Below are 22,569 nucleotides of genomic sequence, written 5' to 3'. Positions count from 1 at the left end.
GGTCCCTGGATGCCAGGGCTCGGTCCTCTCTGGCCCCGTGTGGGCTCTCAGGTGCTCGGCCACGGGTCAGCCCAAGAATCCTGAGGAGCACTGACTAGGGCCGCCACACTCTGCGTGTGTCCCCGGGGGGCGGGGGGGGGAGGACGAGGGGAGGAGTTTGCGCAGTGAGAGGGGAAGCCTTGGATCCACGTGCCGGCCGGGGAAGCCCGGAAGTGGGCGGGGCCACGGGCGGGCGGGAAATCCCCCGAGAGGCGGAAAGGGAAGCTGGTCGTCGTCCTCCGCCGCCAGGCAGGCTGGGAGCTTGCGCCAGTCCGCGGAGCCACCTGCTGCGAGAGTGAGTCTAGAAAATTCCCTGTCTGTGTTTCCTCGTTTGTTTGGTTGTTGGGGAACCATCCAAGAGAAGCTCCTAACCTTGGGGTACATTCCTTCTCTCTCTTTGGTTAAAATTTTATTGAAGGTTGGTGGGGTTAAGTGGCTTGCCCAAGGCCACACAGCTAGGCAATTATTAACTGCCTGAGACCGGATTTGAACTCAGGTACTTCTGACTCCAGGGCCGGTGCTCTATCCACTATACCACCTAGCTGCCCCGCCCCCCCATTCCTTCTCTCTTTGAAATGATTAATAAGTAATATTTACAAGTCACTTTTAATCACTTTAGAAATCGTAATAGCAAGCTAATTTCTATAGCACTTTTAAGTACTCCACTACTACTACTGGCAGATGTATAGAGCTTACTGTTTGTTAATCCTCACATCAATCCACACTATCTTCATCATCATGATCATCATCATTATTATTATTCCCATTTCACAAATGAGATGAGATCAAGTTAAGTTACTTGATCAGAGCAAGGGCTCTGAAGTGTCTTTTTTTTTTGCGAGGGCTTAAATGAAGTTAAATGACTTGCCCAAGATCATACAGCTAAGTAAGTATTCCGTGTCTGTGGTAGGGTTTGAATTCAGATCCTCCTAACTCCAGGGCCAGTGCTCCATCTGCTGTCTGAAGTGTTTTGAAGAAGAATTTGAACTCTCATAACTTGTAGATTCCAGAGACTTGCACTGTATCCTGCCCAGCACCACCCAGTGACCAAGTAAACAAAGGTCTTGCCTGCTGTTCTACTGATTGAAATCTGTTTTGTGTTTGTATGTTGGGGGGGGGGGTGGGGGGGTGGGGGGGTGGAGGAGGGTAGTGGTTGCACACGCTTGCGTATGCTATAAAATTTGGCATGATTTTTTTGTAGCTGATGATATATGGTGAGAGACACTGTGTAAGACCAGTTACTGAGCTGACCTAAAAATCAGAGTCTTGGTTTCAAGTCCTGCCTCTTGAACTTACTGACCAGGAGAGCACAGGGCAAGTAATCTATTACTTCTCCGTACTCTCTGAGTACTCTCTGAGACTGAGTTACAGAAAATGATCTGATCTGCTTGAGAAGAGGGAGCTTTCTTCATCTGGAAAGTGAGGATAGTATTTGTTTGAGTCTCTAAATCTAAACTAGGAAATACTTAATAAATAAATGCCCCCTTTTACATTCACTTGCTGACTGTTGATATCACATGATCAATTTACATCTCCTCTCTACTATTCAGGGCTAGGAAAATAAAAACAAATCCCAAAATCCTCCTCCATAAGGATGAGGAGGACTCCAAGGTGGTAATATGGCTGCCTTGGATTATAGATACTATACTGTGTCACTTGTCAATGAGATTGAGAGCAAAAAGGGAACAGCTAATGCAACACCCACATCTTACAGAGTAGAGTACTGAGATTTATAGATTCAGTGACAGGAGCTCAGTAAATAAAACTAGGATTCAAGACAAGATTTCCAACTGGTAATCTAATGCTTTTTCTACTACATCAAAATACTTTGACAGTGAAATTAGTGTTATTAATGTGTCCTATCAACTTGAATTGTGCATGGATTAGAAAGGTAACCTTTGTTTTATCAATATGTAATATCTACATATTAGATTTTGAAATTGTAATAGTTTTTAAGCTAATGACTTTTTTGTAGCTAGTTTTTGTCCTTCAGAGCTGTTCACATGAGAAAATCAGAAATTTGTAATCAAAAACTGATTCTAAATTAAATGTATATATGCATATACTGTACATTTGAGAGTTAAACTTTATAGACCCAGGGATTTTTTTATGGTTGATATTTGTTGAATACACAGTCATAAAAGATTATTTTGATTCATCACATTAAAAAAAGCTAAAACAACTTTAAAAAATAAGTGCCAACCTTAACTTAAACAATACAAATTTTAAAAAAGAAAGAAAATACAAAATTTTTGAGGCAAAGGGCAACTCTCTAAATACAGAACTAGGTTTTATTTTCAGGTTTTTGGAATTATGTTGAATCTTTAAAAACTTTTGTCTTTCCAGATAATTGCAATTTTTGCTGTATTGATGAAATAAAGAAGAAAATGTTCACAGCCCTAAAATATCATTCAGTGGACTATTTACACGAGGTAGAGTGCTACTTGTTCTTACCTATTTACCAAAAATTGGAGTTGAAGTGTTATAGTGTATTTAATCCATAAGTGTTTGGAATAACATAAGAAATATACTATTTGAAGATTTTCAGTTACTTTTAATATGCATCAAACCTTAATACTTTGTAAGAAATAAATTTATTTTGAAATTAAAACATTTTGCTCTCCTCAGCAAAAAAATGTTTTTCAAAGGTGTTACACTTTTAATAACTACTAAGAAAATTTATATATCATCATCCAGTTTCACAAAAAAGGTTTACCTTGAGGATCAGGAAAGGAATCCCTAATATTATCATTCATTGATAATAAATGAAAGACTTAGTATTATATAGTAAACCTATACTCAGCACAGTTTTATATATATATATATATGTATATATACATATATATACACACTATATATGTATGTATATGTATATGTATTTGGTTCATTAAATATTTCCTAATCATAGTAAAAAAATTTAACATTTTTTTAAAATTTTGAACTCTGCTTCAATTCTCTTCTTCCTCCCCCTACCTTGAGAAGGCAAGTAATTTGATATGTATTATACATGTAAAATAGTGCAAAACATATTTCTATATTAGCTTTGTTGCCAAAGAAAAAAACAGACAAAAAACTAAAACAAGAAACATAAAGGAAGTTAAAAAGCAAGCATTAATATGCATTCAGTATTCATCAATTTTTCTCTCTCCAGAGATGGATAGCATTTGTCATTATGGGTTCTTTGGAATTATCAGAGCAGTTATTTTCATGCTTTTCCATGACATTCCAGTTGATATCATCTCTTCATTTCTTATCCTGTGGCTATTCTTTGGACTTGTTCAAAATGTTACCAAGTGCCTTTTAATCCTACAAGATCAGTCTGTCCTGGAACTTCATAATACCCACTTCTTGAATTTTCTTTATGCTAAACATGCCCAGTTCATCTAGCTAATCCTCATGTAACATGGACATAACTTTATCATGCTGATTGCTCTCCTCTGGATTCTCTTCAGTTTATCAATATTTTCCTTAAGTTATGGGGCCGGGATTCCAAATGAGGAATGCGTAGCAGAGGATAGTGAAATTGTCACCTCCCCTTTTCTGGAAATGATGCCTTAATGCAACTTAAGAGAGCATTAAGTTTTTTAGCTGCTACAACATAGACATGGTAGCTGTATCTGCTTGCTTACATGGTTGAGTGGCATTCCTAAACCCTCTGTCTCCCAATCAGAGGAAGGATGATTCTTAGGGTGGTGCCAACATTTTGCCTGCTAGCCAAATAAGGAGTTTTCTTTTGCAGTAGCAGATATGGGGTTGTCTTGTCATAATCCCAGAATTAAAAGTTCAGAGATCTGGACTTGTAGCGATGAATTTTTCAGCAATGTACCTTCTGAAGAGAGGACACCCTATGAGATTCTTTCTCTGCACTCTTCTATCCACAAAGCTGCAAAACCAATATGAGACTAGCTATGTCATGGAGAACTAGAAAAATCAGTATTTTACTTCTTACTATTACTCTGAGTTATTCTGACAATGCAGATTTGCTAGAAAGAAAGTGGCTTATTTAGTACCCCCCCAAGAGAAGTCTAAATGGCAGGGTGGTTTTACAAATTATAGTAGATTCTATCAGAGAACTTGGGGTTCATAAGAATGTCAATTTCATTGGCAAACTAAAATTCAGTTTTGATCTGAAGAGTGTCTATACTATGATAAAACTGAGTTATAAGGACTTTATAACTTTGAGGAAAATTATGGGAATCACCAAGGGATGGCGAAAGTCATATTCAGACATTTCCAATACCAAAAGAATAGTGATCTCTTATGGTTTACTTCAAGTTTGGATTGAGTCCATAAGAGTCTAGAACTGGGGGTGGGGAGTTAGGGGGAGGGAGGGAGAAGGAGGAGACTGGGCCTTGGGTTAAAGGTAAAATATGGAAAATAATCCAAATCATGGAACAAGGCATTTGTGTGTCTATGCAAGAGTTCAAAACGTTCCATTGGAGGCTCTGAGCCTTCACTATGATATTTATATTTTTTATTTTTTATTTTAATGATATCTTATTTTCCCAATCACAAGAGAATTATTAACATTTATTTATTAAAAATTTTGAATGCCAAATTTTCTCTTTCCTACTCTCCCCGCTGAGATAGTAAGGACTTTGATGTGTTATACATGTGCAATCATGCAAAATATATTTCCATATTAGTCATGTTGTGAAAGAAAACATGCAGCAAAAAAGAAAAAGAGAGCAGAAAAATGTATGCTTTGATCTCTATTGAGTCCATCAATTCTTTATCTGGATATGGATAGCATTTTCCATCATGAATCCTTTGTGCTGATCATTGTGTTGCTGGATTGATTATCACACAAGGTTGCTATTACTGTGTACTATGTTCTCTTAGTTCCCTTCACTTTGTTTCAGTTCTTTTAAGTCTTTACAGGTTTTTCTGAAATATCCTGTCTGTCATTTCTTATAGCATAAATGCATTACAACAATATGTCATGACTTGCACAGCCATTCTTGCCACCACAAAAAGAGCTGGTATAACTTGATGCTTTAATTTTTTTTGTTCCATTTCGTGAATTGCTATACCAATATTTTGATGAATTTGGTCTGCTTCAGGCAATATATATGACTATCAGAGTTCATTCTCAAAGCCTTTCTAATTTAATGAGATAAGCCAGTGTTTTATTTCACTGATCTATCATTAAAAATCCAGGGATCTATAGGCTACGAGCACATTTCAGAGTTAGATTTTAGTAGTCTCTTACATGATTTAATCATAAATAAATATGCTATAGAAAATGGAACTTCATCAGCCCTTAACCACTATAACTGAACTCCAATTTCACTTCTCCAATTTTAGACATCTTCAACTGGATGTCTGTAGACATCTGAAACTCAACATGTCTAGAACTAAACTCTCTGAACTCTCCCCTCTTCCAGACTTCTCTTTTCCTCCCTGGCAAGTCCCAGATAAAAAATCCTACTTTCTACAGGAATCCTTTTCTGATCCCTCTTAATTCTTGTGCCTTCATTCTGTGATTATTTCCTATGTATCTCTATATAGCCTATTTAGACAAGTCGTTTGCATGTGATCTCCATTAAAGTATGAGCTTGAGGGCAAAGGTTGTTTTTTTACCTTTCCTTTTATCCCTTAGCAAAATGCCTACCATATGGAAGGAAGTAAATACCTACCAGCTATGGAGAATGAAAGCTTCTGGCATAAAAAATATGCATTTATTAAAAGTTATGTTAACAATTATCCCTATGATTTCCATCACTTATAATAGAAAATGCAAAGAAGGAACTAAGAAGTCTGAATGCAAACCAAAGCATCCTATTTTCAAATTTTAAAACTTGTTTTATGCTTTGTGGTTTTTCTCTCTCATTGTTTTTGCCCTTTGGTTTTGATTTTTCTTTTGCAACATGAGTAATAAAAATAGTTTTTAACATGATTATATATGTATAACCTGTTGTTAATTGCTTGCTGTCAGGGGGAGGAGGAAGTGAAGGGAGAGAGTGGGGAAAATGTAGAACTCAAAACCTTACAAAAAGATGAATGTTGAAACTTATCTTTATATATAATTGAAAAATAAATAAATATTTGAAAGTTATCTCATGTTTCTTTACATGTAATCTTGGCAGCTGCTTTCCTTATCTATCCTTAACTATTTCCTTATCTATTCCAAACACCACACATTGTGAATTACCCTATGATATGTTACTGCTATACAGTATAGAGAAAATTAATGATAATTTAAGTTGCTTGTTTTGAAGTATGGTAACTAAATATAATCTTAGACTCTATTGAATTTGATACTGGAAAGTTTGTGAGAGGCAGATTGACATGTTGGATAGAAGACCAAGAATCAATCAACTAGTCAACAAGTATTTACTAAAAAAACTACTTTGTGCTAGATATTATGCTAGTTACCACATATAAGTGCTAAGAATGAAACAATCCCTGATCATAGGGAGCTTTCATTTTAAAGAAGATAAGTACATATAAAATATACACAGCATGAATTCTTAAAAATATAATTGTTGGGGACCAACTAGAGGGTGCAGTGGATAGAGTACTGACCTTGGAGTCTGAGTTCAAATTGGACCTCAGACTTTTGATACTTACTACCTTGGGCAAATCACTTAAACCCCATTGCCTCACAAAAAATCATGATGAAAAAAATCAAACAAAACCCAATTACAGTTGTAAGTTAAATACAAAGTACTTTAGGAGGGAATATACTAGCAGTTGAGAGTGCAGATAAGTCAGGAAAGCCTTAGGCAGAAGATACTTAAACAGCCTCTTAGAGAAGAGAAGAATTATGAAACAGAAGTAAGGAGTTTGGATGATGTGATCTTCAGGGGTTCAGAATCACATAAATGTTCAGGGTATAATCAGGTGTGAGTATGTTAATCAATAAATGGAAAGTATCACTCTTCCTAGAGGAGGCTAGAGATGAATCATGCAGGAGGTGGAAGTCAAATCCATATAGCAAGAGATAGAAGTGCTATTAGTCTTTTTCCCTCAGGAGATGGAAGTTCAGATGCACTCAGAATGAAGGTTTCATCTGACCTTTTCTCTTCCCTTGAGGTTGAACCACAGGCCAGTCCAGGAGGATGTAGATAGAGGTCACACCCAAGGTCTCTGCTGCCTTTTATCTCTTTCTAAGCAGTCAGGTGGAAAGCTAGGCCTTGACTCCAGGCCAAGGGTCAGGCAAGCACATCAAGAGGAAGCATTGCAGTGGGTTTTCAGTGAAGAATATGACCATATCATCTGTATAATATAGTTGTGCCTGAAAAGAAGTCAGGAAGGGCAGTTTGGCAAATGGAAGAGGTAGAATATTCCAGGCATAGGGGACAGCCAGAGAGAATGATCAGAGCTGACAGGACATAGAATAGTCCAGTGTCACTGTATTGAAGACTGGAAAGACAGGAGGAGGACTTTGAATGACAAACCCCATTTTGTATTTGATCTTGGAGATAACTAGGACTTTAATGGGAAGATGACATACAATTGACTGTGCAAGCAAAGTAGATGCAGAGCATATTGAAAATTGTTTGTCCTTCTTCCTTGAAGAGGACTGGCACATCAGGGAGGTGATTCCATGACTGGAACGTGAATTGAATTTGAGAGATGGAGTCCTGTGCTAAGTCACTAGCCTCTCTTTCCCCTTCAGAACCATTTGGGTCCAGTGGCCAGAACTGAATAAGGACAACTGGAGATAACCCTGGATTTGATGCAATCATGGTTAAGTGACTTGCCAATTAGTATGTGTTAAACATCTGAGGCCAAATTTGAACTCAGATCCTCCTAACTTTAGGGCTGGTGCTCAATGCATTGCAATCTCAGAGGAAAGGCAATGGAAAATTGGATAGACCTGCAAAAGATAAGATTTTGCTAACTTAAGTAAAAACTTTTTCTTTAATTATAATGTCAATAGGTAAACATTGATATCCATTTCTCATGGAAATGTAGCTTTGTGGAATTCAAAGCTACCTTAAAAAATTCAAATATATTACTGTAGGTATAAAAAAGATAGGAAAATTAGTTCAGATGAGCAAATGATGCCAATAGAAGTATAACTACAATCCTAATTCATTATTTTGCCTTGCTATAAATGTTTACTCTTTGTCCCCACATACATGGATGTTTAAATGAAGAATGAGTTTTATGATATTCTGATCTGTTAGTAAAATAAAAATTTCAAGCCATAACTTTATGGTTCCAGAAAACTACATTCTTTAGTAATTAAAAATAAGTGTTAAAGGCTGCTTTATACTTATGCCTTTACTTAGGAATGATTTTAGTGATCTGATTCAAATGATTGAGTTTGTGAAATTCATTTTAATGAGACATCTTTGCCATGACATATTTAACACTTGTATTTTTTTGTGATTTTGTGGTAATAATATTTAGAAGCACTTAAGTATAATACCTTAAATGACATTTACTTAAATAACTAGAAGCACAAGGCAGGTAGGTGGTACATTGGATAGAGCACCAGTTCTGGAGTCAGGAAGACCTGACTTAAAATTTGGTCTTATATATTTGCTACTTACTCCACTACTCCACAAAAATTAAAAAAAAAAATTAGAAGCACTAGCTAAAAACAAAGATATATTAAGAATTGTAGGTAGTGATAATTAAAAGCCATTGGTATATCAAGTAGTATGTTAGAAGCCTCTATAATTCTTTTTCTTCTCACAGAATGTGGTTGGAAAGAAATTAAGGATTAGATCATTATTGCTTCATATTCCTTCATATTTGCATCATAATGAATATAATTGTCATACTGGAGTTATTGATGAAAAATTTAGGAAGCCTTGGACAAGAGGTATGTTTTTCTCTCCTGTTCTTCCTCTTAAACATTTATTTTAAAAGAACAGTTAAGAACTTTAATAGTATTTGACAAACATATTGTTTTTCTCCTGATTATGATCTTAGGTTAGGGCTTAGTAATAGGCAAAACTCCAGGAAATTCTCAATTTGATATTTTTGAAATATCAGCAAGATATATTTCATCAAGAAAGTTTGTAATGTAAAAGTATGTATGTAACATAAATAAGCATGTAACACAGTACAAGTACAGTATAATTATAAAACCTATAAATTTAAACATTAAGTATATCTTTGTTCATCTTTATCACCAATATATAAAATGTAATAATATAATAAAATGGATAAGTACATCTTCATTTAAGATAATAGTCTGTTTTAAGATCTAAAAACTAAATTTCCTGAATGTATTGATAAACTTTTAATTTTAAAAAGATGCTATTACTATTTTTCTTAAGATGTATTTAAGAAATTGATAGTTTCCTTAAAGGTGAATGAAATGAAAAATGAATTGTATCAAGCCTCCTATTTTCTTTTTTTTTTTGCAAGGCAATGGGGTTAAGTCACTTGCCCAAGGCCACACAGCTAGGTAATTATTAAGTGTCTGAGGCCGGATTTCAACTCACGTACTCCTGATTTCAGGGCCGGTGCTCTATCCACTGCATCACCTAGCCGCCCCTCTCCTATTATTTTAATAAAGTAAATGTTAAAGGCTGGATTGAAGACTGGAAAAATGGGAGGAGGACTTTGAATGTATTTTATTTGTGATTCATTGTTTCATCAAGTATTTACAGAAGATCCATGTACTAGTTTGCTTGGAGGATGTCAAAAAAATTACATAGTTCTTGCTTTTGGAAGTTTAGTCTAATTACAGAAAAGAAATAAATATATATACATAAGACATTAAATAAAAATATTGAACAACTTTTGACTGTATCTAAAAATGAATGACAAAGATAAATGCTACATTCAGGAGAGTAGGTAAAGGAGGGAGAAATCAATATGACTGGAACCTTTGAGGAAAACATAAAGTATGAATAATTTGAATAGAATTTGGATAGGAAGGAAAGGAGTAAGATAAACATATTCCATAAGAGGATGGAAGGTATAAGATGAGAATGAGTAAATGAGCATGGTATTGCCTAAAGGAAATTGATCCATTGGACTAGAAAAAGTTTTGCTATAGCAGAGTGGGAGCATTTAAGTATTAATAAATGTATCATCTGGAAAATAAATCTGGGAAAAGATAAGAATTTTGCTATTCTGTGAAATTCAAATATTCATACTTCCTTAAACTTATAGTGGAAGATAATTGCAGAGGCTATTTTTTTTCCTATTTTCTCTTCTAGTTTCAGTTCTCACAAATCTACAAATAAAAGATTTGTCAATGCTGGATCAGTGGAAGACAGATTTTTCTGTGGAGAATTTCCCTGAAAAGTATGTGTCATTAAACTTGATTCTCCTCTTATGTATTAGAACCTGGTGATCAGGGAAATGTTTCAAGTTCTGGTGGAAAGGTAAGATGATAGCTGGAATGCAAACCACAAGTGTGGAGAGGGTCAGGAGAGATAGTACAGATGGGTTAAAAAAAAAAATATATATATATATATATATATATATATACAGAATCAAATAGGAGTTAGAGAAAGGGCTAAATGACCTTCATAAAATTGTAAAGCTTCTGATGGAAAAAAAAAAGACCCATTTTTTACTACTAGTATTCTACCAGGATTGCTTTATGGCAGTGACTTGTGGAATATAACAATCTCTGAAGAAATACAAATGAAAAGCATACAAAGGTCAAAATGAGAGGGGGGCATGGTGGGGTTGACTAAGCTGCAATAATATAAACAATGAGGATTATTAAAGAATAAGAGTAAAAGATATCATAAGGAAATCAATGTAGGGGAAAAGGATGGCAGATGAACAGTGTTCTACTACCATTATAATGTCAAAAGAAAGCAAAGAAAGACTTTTGTTGTGTAGATCTCCTGTGAATATAGTTGGATATTGACAAAAGTTGCACAAGGTAGGCAGGCATTGATGGATTGTGATCTGAATTATTAGGAACTCCTCAAACCAATGAAATTAATCCATTTGAATATTTGATTATCAGAGATCACTTGGTTCAAATGCCATTGAAATAAGAATACCATCTATAATGTTCTGCACTACAGTCCCATCTCCCCCAATCAAGTCTCTGTTCAAATTTCATAAAATTTATTACCTTGGGAAGAATTTCATTCCATTTTTACTCTAATTCATAGATTTGTTTTAAAGATCTGGGATCTATAGATACTCAAGGGGTATGTGCAGAGGTTTTAGAAAAACATCGTATCTTTTCTTTCACTAACTTCTAACTGAAATTTAGCATTTCTTTAATGAAGAATGTGCATAATAAACACTATAAGATTAGTATACAAAAAAGTTAAGAACCCTTGTTCTAAATGATAGGAACTTTTTCCTTATGTAAAGGTAAAATCTGCCTCCTTATAACTTCATAATCAAAGATCATGGAAATTTGCATGGAAAGAGACTCAGATACCATCTAATCTAAAAATATCTGAAAATTTTGTACAAACAAAACCAATGCAGCCAAAATTAGAAGGAAAGGAAACTAAGGGAAAAATTTTTACAGTGTTTTTAAGTTTTATTTCTCAAATATGTATAAGGGAACTAGTCAAATTTGTAAAAATAAGAGCCATTCTCCAAGTGATAAATGATCAAAGGAATTGAACAAGTAATTTTCAGAAGAAGAAATGACTATCAATAGTCACATAAAAATGTTCAAAGCCATTAATTACAAGAGAAATGAAAATTAAAAGAATTCTGTAGTACCACCCCATACTTATCAGATTGGCTAAGATGTCTATAAAAAGAAAATGATAGATGCTGAAAAGAATGTGGGAAAATAGGTAACTAATTAATTATTAATGGAGTAGAGAACTGATCTATCCATTCTGGAGAATAATTTGGAGCTACTTCCAACGGGTTAGGAAACTGTACACCTTTATTAGGTCTGTATTCCAAAGAGGTTAACAAAAGGATTTTTTTGTGTCAGCAAAGAATTAGAAATTGAGGGGATGCCCATCAGATGCAATATGACTGAACAAGTAGTGATACATGATTTTGATGGAACACTATGTGCTATAAAAAATGATGAAGGAGATGGTTTCAGAAAAATCTGGGAAGACTTAACATGAACTGATGAAAAGTGAAGTGAGCAGAACTAGGAAAACATAACACATTAACAGCAATATTGTAATGAAAACCAATGGTGAAAGATTTGGCCACTCTGATCAATACAATGATTCCTAACAAATTCAAAGTACACATGATGAAAAATGCTATCCTCCTCCAGGATGTCAAAACTGATGGACTCTTGAGTGTAGATTGAAGTAATATCCATCCATCCATCCGTCCATCCATCCACCCTACCCATCCATCCATCCATTCATCCAGCCATCCATCCATCTGTTTGGTTTCCTTGCTTTGTCCCCCTCCCCTACAATATGATTAATGTAGAAATGTTTTGCATGACTTCAAAAGTATAATGGGTATTGTATTTCTTACTTTCTCAAAGCAAGGGGGGATGGGGAGAGAATTTGGAACTAAAAAGTAGGAATAAATAATACTTGACTAATCATCTTCTCCACAATAATCTCAAAGGTATTTGAGCTAGCAATGAAAGATCTACAGTACTGGGGAATCTACATCATTCCAAGATAGTACATTTCATTCTAGAACAGTTTTAATTGGGAGTATTTTCCTCTTATCAAGAAGCTGAAATCTGCTTCTCTGTCATTTGACTCCATTGCTCCTGTTTTTTAAGGCCAAGTATAAAAAGTATAATTCCTCTTTCAAAAGCTTTTCAAATACTATGTTATCCTTTTATCTTCTCTTATTTAGGCTAAACATCTCCAGTTTCTTCAATTGAGCATCGGGTAGAATGTCTTCTAGTTGTTTTACCAATCTGCTTGTTCTCCTTTCTAAACTTCTGACTTAAACACCCAGTGCCCTTTGGCATTTCCTAATCTCTAACATCTCTGTCAGTTTTTTTTTAGGGTTTTTTTTTTTGTTTTTTGGGGGTTTTTTGGCTAGGCAATGGGGGTTAAGTGGCTTGCCCAAGGCCACACAGCTAGGTAATTATTAAGTGTCTAAGGCCGGATTTGAACTCAGGTACTCCTGACTCTAGGGCCAGTGCTCTATGCACTGTGCCACCTAGCCGCCCCTCTGTCAGTTCTTAATCCCTCTACCCACTTCCTCCAGTTTCCTCCAAAATCACAGTGCACTGATTTGTCAAACTGATATAATAAGGGTAGTTTGGAAAGAGCAATAGGATGAGTGGAGGAGTGGGTCAACCTGAAAGGGACTTTATGAAGCAGGTATTCAGTATAACTAACATTTGACCCTAGTGATATTAAATATTCTCTTTGGGGAGGAATCTTGGATCTTTGAAAGTTTACTGTTACTGCCAATTTAAGAAGTTGCCAATGATGTTGGGAAGGCAGAAAACTATTTGGCTTGCCATTTCTAACTACACATTGTTTCCACTCCTGTTTATTTGAGATGTGGAGTCAATGAGACTTGGTGAAGGAAAAGTTCTTTTCCCCTATGTTCTTTTGCCTTATGTTGCCTTATGTTGCTTCATTTTGAACTCTGAAAACCAGAGCTCCATGCCATTTTTTTGGCCTCCTCTCTATATAATCCTGCCATACATGTTTTCCTTTTCACCTAAGTTCCTTTCCAGTTCTCCTTTAAGAGTTTTGTTCTAGTCTCTACCTTCAATTAGAATGTTAAATTCCCTAAGGACTGGTGACTCTTGTTTGCATGTATTTTTCTCCCCAGAACTTAACACAATGCCTGGTAAATCATAAATGCTTTATAAATGATTTCAGTTTTCACAAAAACGGACAGCCTTTACAGTTTTTCTGTTCAAATGCATGTCATAATCCAGGAACTAGATAATCTTCATCAACTTGGTCTTTATTTTATGGAAGTTCAAGTCAAACTTTTTTGAGTAGTTACAGATCTCTTTGATGATACTCCATAGTGATTTTGGACTTCTTACAACCAACCAGGACAATGTCTCTGTATAGAGGAATGATCTGCAGAAAAATCTTCAGCTTGCATTCCTTCCTATAGCATAGTAGTGAATATCTTTAGCAAATATGTGTCTTTCTATTTCATGCCTCCTCTGATATTTATTTGTTTTTATGTTTTTCAAGTATCTTAAATGATTTTGATATATGCATGGGACACAACTTATTGGAAAAAATCCTTTACCAAATCAAGTACTTTTTCATAGTCAATAGATATAATGGGATTTTTATAGTCTTTACATTTTCAGTTATTTGCTAAACAGTAGAGATTCAGTCATTGTTGAATACCACTTTTGAAAGCCTGTTTCTTTCTTATATGCTCATTGAGTATGTCTATTTTATGTATTTAAATGACCCATATAAAGATTTTTGTGTGGCATAATGCTATTTTTTATGAGACTTCAGTGTCATTTGAGGTATTTCAGTTAGATATTTAGGAAAATCTGATTGTGTGCTTGCTAAAAAAAGCCATAAAACAATTTACTAAATACAATAATACAATTTGCTATTTAGCAAATTGTTCTGATACTGGGAATCTTTATGTATGTACTTCAGGGATATTTAGAATTTTTTTTTATAACCTTCCTGTTGAACTGCCTTCTAGAACAATAACTATAGAATGCTGTTATAGCAAAGAGCATTTCTAATGTGAAAGATTGAGAGGATAAATACCTAAGAGAGATTCTTGCTTCCAAAGTGGTCAGCAATGGGGGCATCTAGGTGATGCAGTGGATAGAACACCCTGGCCCTGGAGTCAGGAGGACCTGAGTTCAAATTTGGCCTCAGGCACTTAATAATTACTTAGCTGTGTGACCATGGGGAAGTCATTTAACCTCATCACCTTGCCAAAAAAAAAAAAGCGGTCAGCAAGTTGGCCAAACACTATTATATTATCATTGCCTAAGGGGTGTTAAAAAAATGTGAGAGATAGCTTCCTGGCTGATGCCTTTGGGCAATGAGGGTTGTGTCATTTTTCTCATGAGAAAAATAAAAAGACCCTTTTCTGCTCTCTGACTCAGACTCTGAACTCTTGATTCCTGTGGTCATCATCCCACACAAAAATTAATCCCCTCCAAAGCATTCCCTGAATTTTGATGTTCATTTCTCTTATACAGAAAATATTGCAATCGATGTTTAGTATTCTTAAAACTAAGTGGCATAAATTCCTAAAATTCCATTTGCTCTATTAACTTAGTGCTTAGTCCTACATAAGTAATATTAGCACCTTTGTGTAGAACTTGAAGGAAGCTTAGAGATCAACTAATTCAATCTTCATGTTTATGATATATAAAATGGATGTTTTATTGATACCTTTTTGTTTTTGAATAATATTTATTTCTAAATGTGTTCCCCTTCTTTATTCAGCAAGCCTGTTGTAAATAAGATTGGGAGGGGGAAATGAGCAATTCAATAAAACCAATTAACACATTCACTGAATTTGATAACATATGTAACATTTCACAGCCATATTTCCCCACTTTCTAGTGAAAGAAGAGAGATTTTTTTATTTTTTCTAGGATAAAGTTTGATCATATTAATGGCATAGTATTAATTTTCATTTTATTTATATAGTTTTAGTCATAATCTATATTCATTCTGTTATCTTATGCCTGTTACACTTTTGGAATGATTCCAAAAGTGAGAAATTTTTGCCCTTAGAGTGATTATGTCCAATTGATAGGGTTTTTTTCCCCCCTTGGTTCTGATTACTTTCCTGCATCAGTTCATATGCATCATCTCATACTTTTATAAATTTCTTATATTTGTTGTTTATACAGCATTCTTGTATTACAATTTGTATAACCATTCCCCAATCTTTGCCAATGTTGCAGGAAATGAGGCAGGCCAAAGGCTTCGGGGCCCAAAGCAATTGTGAATGAATTCACTTAAAGGACTGGCTCTGGCCTACAAGTATTTAGGGACAAAAAATAAGATAAATTACATATTACTGTGGTTATCAGAAGTTAAGGGAGAGAGAGAATAGGGAATTAGTAGCAAAAGCAGTAGCAGTTAGAACAAGATATATCAGGGTGTAGACAGTAAGGAAGGGGAGAAGAGGAAGCCAGAGAATTTATTTGGGAGGATCATACTCTTCTAAAGGAAGACCACAGCTCAACTGAGGAGAGGGTGAGTTTTCAAAAGGGCTGGAAGATGAGGTAATTAGGGATATGTAAGTGAGGAGTGTAGCTCAAAGACTTAATCATTTCAGCCCAAGGCAGGGATTCATTGTTTTGTTGATAGGGGCTTATCTTGTGCCTGGTGGAGCAGGCTTTGACCAAGTCCTTCCAGGGAGGGGCAAGGTACTTTAATAAAGTTCATTGACCTCATCTCAATACCTTGGACAGTGGGATAAGAATCAATGTTAATGTAGGGTACGTGGTCAGCACAGAGAAAACAAATCAATTATAGAACATATTTCTCCATCTACTATATCAATCTTCTATATCATCTTCTATATCAAGTATTTCCAGTCTTTTTGTTTGTATATAGGCCCTTCTTTCTGTCTTTGTCCTCTATGGGGTATATATCAGAAATAAGATGTCTTCTCCATATGTGAATTTTAAGTTTTTTCTTTCTTTTTCTATCTTTTTTTCTTCTTTTTTTCTCTTTAGGTTAGGAAGGGAGTTGACCTGTGTTACTTCATCAATGAAGAGACTTAAGCAGAAATGACTTCCCCTGGATCTTTACTGCTGATTCATCTATTATGCTGTTTTGTTAATGTCCTGATGTTTTTGGTTAATTTATTTTATTTTTTGGCCTTCTGTCTTTATATTATAGTAATGTTTAGGAGGAAGAAGTGATTCTCTTCTACTTTCTATTTAGAAAGTAGATAACAGTTGGTACAATGGATAGATCTCTGGGTCTAGAGTCAAGAAGATCTCAGTTCAAATAGTCTCAGATACTACCTACCTGTGTGACCCTAGGCACAAGTCATTTAACTTCTCTCTCAGTTTCCTTACCCATAAAATTAGGATAATAATAAGCAATAACTTCCCCGGGTTGTTGAGAAGATAAAGTGAGGAAATATTTGTAGTGGTTTACAGATCTTAAAGCATTATATTATTATAGCAGATACCCAGTACAATGACCTTTTTGACAGTATCTGCTATACAACATTTGCCCTAGTAATCTTCCTCCTGCTTTGTCTACATCCAGATTAAAAACTGATGGATTCTTAATGCAGATTGAGGCATTCTTTTTTCCTTATTTTCTTTTTTGTGTGGATTTTTTTCTTTTGGGTTTGTTTTTTCTTTTACAACTATGACTAATATTGAAGTACAATCTCAATGTTTGTGAAATGCCTGTATAGAAAGGGTTCCCTGACATCCTTCTGGGCCCTGAGAAATTCCTTAGAAGTATAACTTTGGCTAGGCACCTTTGGGTCTGAAAATAGTCTGATAGGACACAAGGGGTCATGGATATACCATAAAATTGTCCAAAGATTTACAAAGCACCCTTGTTAACCTAATTATCTTGCTGTATCTATTAAATTCCAGGACTGCCTCCCCCTTCCCCAGATGTGGCTGGAACCATAAGATAGTAAATTCCTGACTCCCTTCATCTCAGACAATCATTACTGAGCCATATATTTACATGTTTGTATTAGTATAACAAGATAATATATCTAACTGCTGACTTTGCTTCTGTATCCTGCTTGCTCTAATTTCTGCCCCCCCCCAAAAAAAACACTATAAAAACCCTATCCCCTGAACACTTAGGTACTGTTTGATTTGGGGACTCAATCCCCAGACAGTCCCCAGGAATATTAAAGATCTCCAACCTTATCAAATTCTGATCTCTGTCTCGCTCTTTGGGTATGATATTTGGAGGCCCCAGCAAGATCTTGGTGTTTTGTGTCACCAAAGGAGACCATGGGAGCCTCGAGTTTAGGTTCCAACGGACTGTCTCTCCCTTTCCTAGGGGAGCTGGCCCCTGATGATGTTCCAGGGCCCCAGGACTAGGTAGACGTAGTCTTAGTATGGACCTCTCCTCGACTGCCATCCCCCATTTGGCCTAAGTGGAAATCCTGTTACACCTCCAGAGCTAAGCTTGTTCTGGTTCTGGGTCTAGACATTTGGATGCAGGGGAATTCCGTATAAGATGTGATATCCGGGTCACCTCTTTTGGGTGCTCCTTGTGATAGCAGGGACACATTTGGTTGGTCTTTGGGAGGGCGAGATGGTCGGACATGACACTGAAATCTCCCCTCATGGCATTCCTGAGACGTCAGGAATTTGCCATTGGCCTGTGTTTGTTGATATGTGTTGAGATTGTCAGTTTGGAAAATTCTGTTGCATTTGTGTGATCTGTGCTTGTGCCTCATCTGTCTTTATGTGTTCAGATTGTCTATTTACTTGTGTGTTTGGGTTCTTCTATTGATTTGTTAGATGGGGAGAAAAAGTTCCCTTAAAATTGCCCTTGGGTTGCCTAATTTAAATTGCTGCTCTTTGTTATTTTGGGCACCTAGAAATCACTAGCTCTCCCCCTTGAGCCTGCTTTCTGCCTGTGTTACAGTGGGAAATCTGATCCCTCCCTCCTCACTCCTGCATTATCTCTTGAGCACTTCCAAGAGGGATTTTTCTATTTTTATTTTTAAAAAAGGAATGGATTTTGGTGTTAAGTTGACTGAGGCCAAACTACTCACCCTGTTATTTTACTATTATGAGAAGCCCCCCCCCCAATTCCTTGTTTATGTTCCCTTCTCTTTCCTGTTCTCCTTGATTCTGTGCTGCCAGAGTGTTTTCCCCCCCTCCCCCTTTCAGGAGAGAAAGTTACTTCAGGAAGAATTAGTAAAGTAAGTGTTAAAAGGGACCTTATTTTGAAGTTAAAGAAACAGCAAAATTACCGAATATGTTAAACAAAGAAATCATAGAAAGAAATGCTATTTTAATTTGAAAATAGGGAAAATAAATTTCAGAAAGACAAGAGAGTCAGGTTAATCCTAAAGTGTATTGTGCTTACCAAGATAGACCTGTATAGGGGAAATTAAATAAGCTTTTTCCAGAATGATATGGCATCATTAGAGCTTCAGGAGTTTATCAATATAGATTCAGATATTGTTAGTTATTACAGAAAATTATGGGACATGTAAGGGTTGAAGAATAGAAGCCCCCCCCCCCCCCCCCGAAAGAATCTGGGATGGTCTCTCTATAAAAATTATTCAGTTTACTCTATTTGAAGAAGCGGGGCAGGGAATATTCTAATTAGGCTAAGGGATTTTTTGAATGACTGCCTTCTCCAGGATTTTAGCAGTTGTAATCAAGAAATGTTAAATATTAAAACCTTGGAATGGAAAATGCATTGTGAAAAGTAGAATCATATCTGTAATTTATAAAGCTGTATAAGCTATGTGATTCTAGTTCAGAATAGTATGAAGTCAGGAGGAGCTAATGAAAAGGAATGGTGGAAAATGTGAGTTGTATAGTTTGAGTAAGAGATTCTGAAAGTACTGGAAAGAAAATCCAGACAGAGACAATTGGGGTTTCTTTTGAACCATTTGTTAAGTAAGGAAAGTGGTAAAAGTATGTAGACAGAAGGTTTGAGCAGGGTTGACTTTGTACACCAAAGATGGATTTTTGGGAACTTTGGAAAATGTACAAATCATTATGAGAAAAGAAGAAAGTATAGAACTATAAATCTATAGAGAGATATGTGTTTAGATGATGTTGGGGTGATTTAAAAATTGCATTAAAATTGGTACTTTTTGCAGTGTTTGGTTATGAATTGATTAGAAAAATAATAAACCCCATAAAGTGAAAAGTTTGATATGAAAGCAATTGCTAGGTAAATGTTAATTTTATTATGTTATTATTGATCCTATAATGTGCTAATCTAAAGATACATGTAAATTGAATTAAGGGGTTTGTAAAGAATATGTTTGAGTTTGGATTCTGATGTTTTATGGCCCCTCCAGAGTCATGGGAGTCAGGACAGACTTGTGAGTTAGCATTAGAATAACTAAACAAGAGGAAGGTAATATTTTACACTGATTGGAATATGGATCATGTATTTGGGAAGAATCTGGAGTGAGTGAGTAATGATAAACAGTAAAGGTAAAGAATTAGTACATATCACTTTGATATCTCAAATTGTAGGGAATCTCCAATTCCCAGAACATAGAATGTTCTAATATTAAGAAATATTGTCAGTGAGGATAGAAAGTTCTTATAAGTAAGAGCACTGAGAAATTAGAATTGCACTGATAAAGATAAAAAGAATTTACAAACTTTTTAGGCTTTTGAAAAGAAAATGATTTAAGGCTAATTTGAATATGACTTTTGGAATCTAAAAGAAGTTTGGAGAAAATCTTATAGTCATAAAAAAGGGATTTTTTATCAACTCCCTGGCCTTAATTCTTTGTATTTTAAAGTTTTAGGGAATAAAGGAAACATACATGCAATTGAAATATGGCTGTGTACAATTAGTAAGCTTTGTATAAGAACAATTTAAACTATACTTTTTTTTTTTAAGATTTTTCAAGGCAATGGGGTTAAGTGGCTTGCCCAAGGCCACACGGCTAGGTAATTATTAAGTGTCTGAGGTCTAATTTGAACCCAGGTACTCCTGACTCCAGGGCCGGTGCTCTATCCACTGCGCCACCTAGCCGCCCCTAAACTATACTTTTTGAGATTTAAAAAAATTTTTTTTAGGTTTTTTTTTTTTTTTTGCAAGGCATACGGGGTTAAGGGGCTTGCCCAAGGCCACTTATTAAGTGTAGGATTTGAACCCAGGTATTCCTGACTCTAGGGCCAGTGCTTTATCCACTACGCCACCTAGCTGCCCTAAAATTGTTTTTTAATAACAAATGAATATACATTGGGTTTTTGAAATTATTGTGTAAAAACTAACATTGATAGAGGATCTTATTTTCTTTGAAAATAAAAGTGTATTTGGAAGATGAGATAGCATAAGTTATAGAGCAGAAATTCAGAAGAAGTTTGCAAGTAAAAGATACTCAATTATAAGGTTAACTTTAAGAGAACCAGTTGTTTTGTGTTGCTATAAGAGAATGAGATGTCAACATGTTCTATTTCACGTAGGTTAAGAATTTAATGTTTTCATTATATCTTAACTGCAAGATACCCCTTTCCAATGATATTGAATGAATGTGAGGGGCTTTGGAAAATGATTAGCAAATTAAAAATTATGTAACTCTAATTAGATGACTTATCAGTAAGTAAGAATGAAGGGTGTTATCAAACATGTGATCTGCTTTTGGAAATATAAAGTATTTTACTGTAATGATGTCAAAAGCTGGAATTAATGATTGTTAATGAGGGAAATTATCAAAGCATGACTCTCTGGGTTCCCTGAAAATTTTAAATGATGTGTTGGACCTTGCTGTAGCTCTGTAGGTCCAGGTATTAATGTAATAATGGAAATAGTATTTTGTGAAATCTAGTTCTTAATGTGTTACACTTATTGCTGTTTTATTAAATTTAGAGTCCTCAGCCCCTGATTTTCCAAACCCCATTCCCCCCACACCAGGTCCTGTCTGTTCCCCCTTGGAAGATTCCTTTGCTAGATCAAATGGGGGGAATACAATAGCAGGGAAGGTAATGAACATTCCTAGACCTGTCTCCCCTTCCCCCTGATGCAGCCTACTCCCCTCTCTGAAGATTCCTTCGCTGAATAAAAAGGGGAGAAGAGGGTAGCAGGGGGATGGTGGGGAACTGGCAGAAAAATCCTTATCTACTTAAGCCTTAAAGGGAAAGAACCCTCCACAGGTGGGATATGTGATTGGGGGAAAAAAAAGAAAAAAGCCAAGATCCCAAGGGTTAAGAGACTCCTTTATTGAAAGTAAATCACGTTTAATGAATATCTGCTGGCCATGTGGCCTGAGTGATGACTCTCATTGTTTTTAAAGTTTCTGAACTAGAGTTTTGGGTTTTAAAAAAGGGATACTAGTGTTGTGACATTCTGACAAAGTTTGTACAGAATGGGAAGAATTAAATAACCTAGATTGTTAAATTAGTTTGGGATTAAATTTTTAACACTATTGTAACTTTTGCAAGGAGTTATGTGGTTTGGGATTTTAAACTATTGTAACACCTTTGGGTTAAAGAAAAGTGGTATTGTGTTACTAAGAAGAGAAATACCTACATTATCAGGGATGTCTACTGATGTCTTTTGGGGAAAAGCTCTGATTGGTTTTAATGTTAAGTTTAATAATGATAACAATTGTATTTTTATTTTGAATAGAGCTTTTGGAATGTGAGTACTGGATTCTCTGTATAAGGTACTCTAAAGTTTTTATCAAACTAAGCTGTTGGGAAGTTAGTTGAATTGTAATTACATTGGGGTTTTGAATGTGTCATATGTATGAGATTGGTTTCTGAGAATTTCGTTAGAGACAAAAGTGTAAAGAACATGGGATATTCATTCTGTTTTTGTTCTAAGGGAAATGAGATGCTTAAATAAGAATCTTAATGTTTAATGTATATTAATAATGTAGGTTTAATTTTAAAGAAGTCAAGAATGTGGACTTCTCTCTTGGTAACTGCAGACAGCTGATGGGGGCTCTGAACAAATTTTAATTGTGGGCCTTATTGTAAGGTAACTTATTGATGAATAAGACGTTTTTATCAGTTATGTGATGTTCTTTTGTAACTGCAAAGAGATAATATTTGCAATATTTAGCTAT

General features: G+C 35.4%; 1 protein-coding gene across 1 annotated transcript in view; it reads left to right on the top strand.

Annotated features, from left to right (window-relative positions):
• The first annotated feature begins 271 nt into the window (after positions 1-271).
• Positions 272-22,569, top strand: part of SHOC1 (shortage in chiasmata 1) — a 138,542-nt gene continuing 116,244 nt past the window's right edge. The window contains exons 1-4 of the mRNA XM_074206097.1: positions 272-334; positions 2,386-2,471; positions 8,695-8,821; positions 10,173-10,260. Coding sequence (XP_074062198.1) covers positions 2,427-2,471; positions 8,695-8,821; positions 10,173-10,260 — 260 coding nt within the window. The 5' untranslated portion in view covers positions 272-334; positions 2,386-2,426. The remainder of the gene's footprint in view (positions 335-2,385; positions 2,472-8,694; positions 8,822-10,172; positions 10,261-22,569) is intronic.

Source organism: Macrotis lagotis, chromosome X (genome assembly GCF_037893015.1).
Source record: "Macrotis lagotis isolate mMagLag1 chromosome X, bilby.v1.9.chrom.fasta, whole genome shotgun sequence".
NCBI lineage: Eukaryota > Metazoa > Chordata > Mammalia > Peramelemorphia > Peramelidae > Macrotis > Macrotis lagotis.
Note: the sequence above shows the minus strand (reverse complement) of the source record. Positions and strands in the feature narration are given on the sequence as shown.